Below are 8,794 nucleotides of genomic sequence, written 5' to 3' on the forward strand. Positions count from 1 at the left end.
CAGCCCTGTCTTTCTTTATCTGTTCTACATGAAAACCAAAGGTGTTATTACTGGAGGTTGTGACTCTGAAAGATGGAGAACCACTGCATTAAGCAAATTTTACTTCCAGATTGGTCTGTGCCAAATAAAAGTACATTTTAGGAGAACTTAGATGCAAACTAGAATACACAGCTATAACATTTGTTACTGTTCTATTATTTAATTATTGTAAAGGATGTCATGGTACATAAAAGTGGACCATTGATATGGGGACTATCATTTCATAGTTGTCAACTTTCTTCCCCAGGTGGACGTTACCTCACCATCCCTGAGGTGGGCAACAAAAGGACTGGGCGAGGGGCCCGGCTGGTCCTCCCACTCACCCCACCCTGGAATGACGGCAATCTGTGCCTGTCGTTCCGGCACAAGCTAGCAGGGCACCATGTGGGCATGCTGCAAGTGTTTGTGAAGAAGGGGAAACAGTACAGCCCTGCAGTGTGGGGCCGGACAGGCGGGAACGGCTGGAGGCACACACAGATCACGTTATGGGGCACAGGCCTGGAAAGTGTAAGTATTAGAGGAAACACTTCATGAATGAAGTGCTTGCTGACCAGGTAGACCCTTCTCTGGTATTTCTATGGCCTGCAAGATGCTGATACATGTCCAACTGCAACATAACTTATTTTACTCATAATCAAAATCACTATGAACTGAACCATCACTCTACCAAGGTACAATCTAAATGCTGCCATCTTGTCTGTCTAGTAAAAAACATAAATCAGTAATCAAACAGGTACAATAAATTTGTAAAAATAGAGGAATGAAAACTTGAAAAGTGACAGCTGTGCACAGGTGTTATATAAAAAGAACCAAGTGTTTTAGAACAAAAAAAGACAAAGTATTTCAAAAGTGGCAGATGTACATGTACAAGTTTAGCAAAGTTAGAAATAATGCACTGTTATACACGTGTATGCTTCAGGCAACATCTATTTTGCTGATCTAAAGCATTACATCTGGGAGCCATAGACCACATGATCTGAGCCGGGAGTACAGTGGATAGAAGCAGTATGTGTTGCTGTGATCTGCAACAGCAGGACTGAACCTGTGTTGCAGCTGCCATTTGCTCAGCAAAGCCTGAATTTGAACTCTGCACTGAACAGGGAAGCTTATGTTATCCAATCTAAAGCTTACAAGATTCAAAATGTCGCTTTTAAAGCTGAGGGATGTAAAGTGTAGTTCTTTATCTTCCACATGCAACAAAAAATGTTGTGTTTTCATTTATCTGTCAGAGAAATAGAATGAAAGAAAAAGGATGCATACAGTGAGTTTATGCTATTATTCCTGGTAACTACAAACAGTGTACTGCAAGTGTGGGAGCATTTATTGATATTGCATTCTGTGGGCCCATGAACTAGATATGTACAGATTCAGCTTTTTACTCCTTACTGCTCATCCAAGACATGGGATTTGGTTATCTATCAATGCCAATGCCATGCTGCAAATCAAACTTATCTTTTATTTTAACAGATTATTTAGCAACATTTAAGGCTTTATTTTACAGAAACTTCAGCCACATATAAAGAGAGAGGTAGGGAATAAAGGGGCAGAGAGGTTGAACATTTATGTTGAAGATTTGTCTACATGAAAACCAGAGATATGAAAACAAAGTTTTTTCCTAATAAACAGTTAAATAGACCGCATATTCATGAAAGAAAACAATCTAAGAGTCATTGACTCGTAGATGTCTATCTCTAACAGTGAAGTTTATCACATCTCTGTAGTCTGCTGTTTCATACGTACAGGGAGAAGTGCTTCATTAAAAAGAGAGTGTATATTGATCATACTGACGAGGGAAAAAAAGCATGTATTTTATCTCATACCAGAAGTACCCAGTTTGGTTTATAACAGAATTTCCCAACAACAAAAATGGCAAGTGGAAATGATGAGTGGCTAGTAACTTTGCAAAACCACTTGCCACTAGGACAGAGCAATTAATCAAAAGATTTGATTAAACCACCGTATTGACTGCTGTAATTTTGAAATCAACCTGAAATTTGTGTCAAAATATCAGTTTTAAACTTTTTTTTTTGCAGCAGGGATGTTACACATGACATACCATGCAATCGTTTAGATTCTGTTTTTTTAGAATAGTCTACAAAAAATCCTACCTTCCTCGTTTTTGTACTTTTGTCTTATGAAATAGAAGAATGACAAAAACCCTTCAATGTAACAATTGATATCCAATTTGCAATACAAGTAAAAATCATCAGAATTTCTTACTTTTAAAGAATTGTTCAGCTCTTGTTTAGGAGTGAAAGAAAGTTAAGGAATAATCGTATATCTAATCGCATTTGCAATGTTGGGGAAAGATTCTTTTGCAAGATTGTTCAGCCCTACCTGCCACAGTGGAAAAGTTAATGTCAAGCCCTGGTTCCCAGTGTTTTGTTTCTTCTAGTCCATCACTAAGGGTTTCCCCATGTTTGGAATACAGGCAACAAAGTTAGCTGCTCTGCTACTTTGTTTGGTTTCATTTCGTTACACCTGCCTGTTTTGCTTGTTTAAACTCATGGTTAAACCACCATCCCATGAAACATGAGCTGTGATTAGATTATAGCTGTAGAAGTTGCTGGTGTAGCAAACTTGAAATAAGCCCAAACATCCTTTGTGCACTGGCCAACCAGAGAACTGAACACTGATTTTCTGTGTGCACTTATAGTATGTAAACACGGGGTAGCAAAAAACTGAGCTGCATAGATCACTCTCAGGATTTGCCGTATGAATTGACTCGTCATCAACAATACCAACATAGCTTTTTAAGCTCAGATAAGACCGATATTGGGTCCTAGGATTGGATTGGCCTACCTCTACCAAAAATCTCTTGATTTTTCTATTCACCCAAGTAGCTTTTACAGGTTAAGGGTCCGGTTTTATTACCTTGTGAAGCAGATGTATTTACCAGACTCCATCTCTATCATCAGGGAAAGCTATTTTAAAAAACTCCAAACTGCAGAGTTTGTGATGAACTAATCACAGTTCTGATCAATTAGGAGATCGAGGCAGTAGCTACAGGCAGAGTTTAGCTCTACTTAAAGCCATGTATTTTTTAAAGATTATATTTGGACTTTATTGAGATAAAATATCTGTAGAAAAACAGGAAATATGAGGAGAGAGAATGGGGGAAGACATGCACCAATTAGCACCAAGACCAGGAATCAATTCTGCAACCAGTGCATTGAGGACTGTATGTGGGCGCCTGTTTTGTCTTAGCAAAACGGGCCCCCATATTTTGGCAGTTTTGTCAGAACCAGATCACAATTCATTATCAAAAAAAAGGGCTAAGAGCCAGACTGAAAACTTGTCTTTTGTGCTTTTCCCGACTGGCTTCAGCATGAATTTCATTCACTGAGAAGCTCCGCTGTTGAGCTCAGGATAGTACCAGAGCTGCACATGCCTATTACCTCATTTTGTCTTGTGGCTCTGATTGGCCCGTAAAAAATGTGACAGACAGAATGTTCATCCAATCACCTTCCGAGAATTTTTGTAAAGTCTTGCCCTTCCCAGATGCTTTGTACGGGAGGTTTCCCAGATAATTGTGAAATATATCCAATGGAGATATGAAACAGTCCATCTGGTCCACCTGTTTTAGACACTAGAGAGGAAAATTGTTTTTATTGCTGATATGAAAAATGAATCCAAGCAATGTCTCTGTTTTGGAAGAGTGGACATGAAAAATTTTAGATTTTCAGTGGAATTTTAGAACTAAAAATTGATATATGGTGTTGGTTTCCATGCAACTCAAAGTAAACATTTGTGCTGTTCCACAGGTGATCCTGAAGGGGGAGCGCGGGCGGGGCCGGATCGGGGAGATGGCCGTGGACGACATCACTCTGAGGAAAGGCTCCTGTACAGAGGAGCACAATCTGAGGAGACTCTGACTGACAGTACAGTGACAGGCAGAAACAGAAAAAAAAAACCTGAGGGAGAATCATCTCAAAGAGAAGTGACTCTGTTGTGACAACCCCTCACTCTGCCTCCACCCACCCACCCTTCCTCTGCAGCTCATCCCCTCTGTCGTGTGAACAATATCCCAAAAACTATCTTTCTGCAGAACAGTGGGTTTCTCCCTCCACAACGACCATGATTTAAAAAAAAAAAACAAAAAAAACTGAATCGAATCTCATGGTTGGGTCCCAGCAGCACAGCCCAGTCTTCTCCGCCTCCTGTTCACTCCATCACCTTGTTACTCTGAAACCTGCATGCAGCTACTTACAATGGAAATGTCCTCCACCTTACATAGCCTGGCAGCCCTCCAGCCACACCGCTGAGAGACTCCGTCACTTCATTTCCTCCTGCAGAGAGGATCGTTCTCTCATGTACGGTCTGATTTGCTCTGCTTTTTTAAAATATTTTATCATAAGCCATTTTTTATTGCTGGAGTGCATTTTGTGAGTATTTAATCAGCAAACATCAGTGATGGTGTTCATTCTTTAAAGTTTTGAAGATTTTTTTAAAGAATATAAATTAGGCAAACTGTGTTTGACTTAATCAGTAATTCTTTCACTCCAAATCAGACTGCTTCAACACATAAAATTATCAGTTTTTCCTGCTTTTGTAGGTCTGTTTTTTTGCAATTTTGACTCCCTCCCCTGATCTTTTATTGAAAAGCTGTTTAAACTCTCATGGTCATGTTTTCACATACTTGAAAGATGTCGAACAAATTCATTTTCAACACTTTAATCCAACAGTTACTTTCTATTATACAATATGTGCTTTGTTATATTAAGTGCAGTTTGTTACAAGATATGATGACTTTTAAGGCTTTTAAAAACTGTATTATTGTAAATGTAGTTGTGTGTACATACTCTAAAGATCTACAATCCCATATGTTGTGTGCTTTTTATGTTCTGTAATTTCATACATAATTATTAATTGGATTTCAAAATGATTGATTTGAATTAAAGAACATGTATACAGATGAAAACCTTCAGTTTAAAGTGCACAATAATATATGTTTGTGTGTTATGGTATAATGCTACGTCTGTAACGTGCAGAGCACATTCTGTATGCTGTGATAATGAAGGCATCAGCTGGAGTATTAAGGTTTTCTGTATGCATGGGTGCATTCACCAAATTCAGATTTATTCAGACCAGTATGTAAATAAAAAAACATTTGACTGATATGTGATGGAGAAAAGCATGAAATTATTTTCCTCATTCTTTTTTTCCCACAAAGAAAGAGTTAAACAAAAATGTATTTTCAAAAGTCATCCTGGTGAGTTTCTGACTACAAGTGGCGCTGTCGAGCTATGTTTTAATGACTTCATTCCTACATTATTACTCAACATTTAAGTGATGCCAAATAAGACGGCAGCCCAGCAGAAAGGAAGAAAAGAACAAAGGGTCAAACTTTCAGTGAAGTAACTACGCAGTTTCTACTGTTACAATGCTCTACAATGCATTCACGTTAGATTTTGAAAAAGGAACATATTTTAGTGATTATGTTTCAAAACTGTTATTGTGGAGAGTGAAATGACACTGTGACACTCAAAATGCTGCTCCTGAGTTGCATAGAGCTCTTTTAAGTCCCACTTTATTTTTTCAATCAAACAGGAGACATTTTAGCATAAATGATTCAAGGACTCCAATCACTTAAGTTTTGGCTTATAAATACTGCATTATGGTTCATAAGTAATCTCCAGCTTTTAAATCAGATCAGTGCCAATAAAAAGTATTCACCCTCTTGGATATTTTACCCTTTGATTGATTTTATAACTCAATTATGATCAACATCATTTGGCTTTTTTGAAAAAAAAAAATGCAAGATTTCAACAAAGCAATGTTAACCAGATAAAAATAAGTCATGTAAATAAGTGACCACATAAATATTCATCCCCTTCCAGTCATTATTTAGTAGATGCACCTTTGGCTGCAATCACTGCACTGAGTGTGTGTGGAACTGCTCAAGCTCTGTCAGGTTGCACAGGGATTGGGCACGCACAGCCTTTTTCAAATCCAGTCACAAGTTCTCTGTTGGATTGAGGTCCAGGCTTTGACTCAGCCACTCCAGAACATTGTTGTCGTAAACCATTTTTGTGCAGCTTTCCCTGTGTGCCTTGGGTCATTGTCTTGCTGGAAAATAAATCTCCCATGCCATAGTTCTCTTGTAGACTAAGACTGTCCTCCAGGATTTTCCTGTATTTTGCAGCATTCATTTTACCCTCTTTTACATGCCTTTGAGGGCCGGCTGCCTAGAAGCATCCCTACCTGAGTTTAAGTTAACCAACCAAAGACCAGCATTTGCAGATAAGCAGACAAAAATATTAACTGTCAGAAAGTCCGGTTGAGGGGGTGCGCAGATGGCCCAGTAGTTCAAGGCGCGATCTACATACGCAGGCAGCCCAGGCAACAGCTTTTATATGTAGAGTCTCTCCCATCTCAGCTGCTGAAGCTTGTAACTCCTTCAGAGTAGTCATGGGTATCTTGGTGGCCTTTCTCACTAGTCTCCCTCTTACACAACTCAGGTTTTGTATCCCTCTACTGGCTTATACTTTATAATAACTTTTTTTCTGAGTTGCTTGGGGTGTTCTTTTGTCTTTATGGTGTAATGGTAGCCATGAGTACTGATCAACCAGTGACTGGACCTTTCAGACACAGCTGTCTTTATACTCTTTATCCCTGATTTTGTAATGGCAAGAAAAAGAAATACTTCAAATTCAGTTGTTTGGATAAATAAATCAACATAACAGAAACTTCTGAACAAACTTCACTCAGTTCCACAAAATAAGACAAAAAGTATTGATGAGGTGAAGATATGGATTCAGATCATCAAAGAGTATTGGTATCACATCAATATCAATAAATACTTACATTCCCCACCTTGAATTGCGCCACAGTCCTTCATTCCTATTCTTAAATGTAAGTTGTCTTCATGGGAATAAAGAGACATTATTTGATTAAGGCTCTTGCAAGAGAAGTTTTTGTCAGTGTGACTCCTGAGTAGGTTAAGGTTGAGTACCACTGCTTTAACGTGATAAGGCTCCTGAACTTTAAACTACTTTTCCGATGTTGGCACTGGATGAAATGTTTTCTTCGTCGTCAGGGTTTGTGAAAATGGGCTTGGCATTAGTGTTTGGCTCAGGCCTGGTTTATACTTCTTTTCAAATCAATGCTGCAGCTCCACTGAAGTGACCACAACACCTTGAGCAACACATAGTTGTGATTGTGTTGTATCCACATTACTCTCCAAACACTAATCAGCAGTGTAAAATATATTGGCCAGTTCCCCATCCAGATGTCACATTTTCTACTTGTTTGTGTACCAGAAACCATGGTAACTGAACTAAGTTTATTTTATTGAAGTTGGAGGTGATAAATATTTAGCAGCAGATGTTTGTATAGCAGTTATTGGAATGAAGGAAAGACAAGAGACAATGGAGGAGTTGCAAATTACAGCTGCTGATGATTTGGAATGGAAAGTTTTTAGCACTTGTTTGGCCACTAGAGAGACACATGGATGAGGAAATGCACGTCAGTTGCTGGCAAGTAAATAACTAGTTTGACTCTTTGTACCGTTATCTGCAGGCATTTGAGCTTTCTCACACCAGGGTGCTCACAATATGTCTATAGACAACTCAGAGACTGGCAGTCACCCAGAGCAATCAGTGGGCCATTCACAGGGCTGCAGCCTGTGTCCTTTTAAACCACACAGTACATAAGAAGAGTATTCACCCCCTTGAATGTTTTACCCTTTTATTGGTTTTATAAGTCAACCATGGTCAAAGGAATTTGGCTTTTTTAATAAGAAAATACAAAAACGAACCTCTTTAATGCCAAAGTGAAAGCAGATTTCTACAACGTAATTCCAATTAAATAAAAGTATTCAAGGTGAATAAGAGACTGCATGAATACACAACACATCATCCCCATGGTGTTTGTGATGGCAGCATCATGCTGTGGGGATGCTTCTCAGCAGCTGGACCTGGGACTCTTGTAAATGTAGACAGTAAAATAAATATAGGAATATTCCAAAGAACAATCTCAGTCAATCTGCAACGGAGCTACGGCTGGGAGAAGATTGATTTTCCAGCAAGACAATGACCAGAAGCTTACAGAGAAAGCCACACAGAAATAGTTTATGACAACAAGGTGAATGTTCTGGAGGGGAAGAGTCACAGCCCAGACTTCAATCCGATAGAGACTTTGTGGCTAGACTTGAAAAGGGCTGTTCATGCCAGATCCCTGCACAGCCTGACAGAGCTTGAGCAGTTTTGCAAAGAAGATTGGAATAAAATTGCAGTGTCCAGATGTGCAAGCCTGATTGAGACCTGTCCACACAGACTCTACTGTGATTACAGCCAAAGATGCATCTACTAAATATTGACTCAAAGGGGATGAACATGTATGCAACCACTTATTTCAGATATATTCTTAATTTACATTACTTTGTTGAAATCTGTTGTTTGTATTGTTTTTGTAGTTACATTTTTGAGGAGGTGGTTATCAGTTAACTGCATAGAGCTACACAGACCTTCAGTGCTATTGCCCAAATTCAATAGATTTAAAGTATAAATAAGGTTGTAAAAGATTAGAGGTCAGAGGTCAGGGTTAAGGATGGGACTGGCTTGATTCAATCTGTCACTTTCAAAACAAAATCCAATTACCGTATACTGCTGCATCCCAATAATAGAGATCAAGGCGGCCAATTTGGCCATTGATGAGTCTCTGTTTGAAGGCATTAGAGGGCCTGCTTAATTTTATGCAAATGAAAAGCTTGAAGGATTCCAAGCACTGAGCAATGAAGTCTTCACAGCATGCT

General features: G+C 38.9%; 1 protein-coding gene across 4 annotated transcripts in view; it reads left to right on the forward strand.

Annotated features, from left to right (window-relative positions):
* npnta (nephronectin a) overlaps positions 1–5,146 on the forward strand; it is a 100,434-nt gene extending 95,288 nt beyond the window's left edge. For all 4 annotated transcript variants that reach the window (XM_041784873.1, XM_041784875.1, XM_041784874.1 and 1 more), the window contains 2 exons: positions 287–546; positions 3,804–5,146. In XM_041784873.1, coding sequence (XP_041640807.1) covers positions 287–546; positions 3,804–3,914 — 371 coding nt within the window. In that variant the 3' untranslated portion in view covers positions 3,915–5,146. The remainder of the gene's footprint in view (positions 1–286; positions 547–3,803) is intronic.
* The last annotated feature ends 3,648 nt before the right edge of the window (positions 5,147–8,794 follow it).

The sequence above is a fragment of the Cheilinus undulatus genome, linkage group 4, assembly GCF_018320785.1.
Source record: "Cheilinus undulatus linkage group 4, ASM1832078v1, whole genome shotgun sequence".
Lineage (NCBI taxonomy): Eukaryota > Metazoa > Chordata > Actinopteri > Labriformes > Labridae > Cheilinus > Cheilinus undulatus.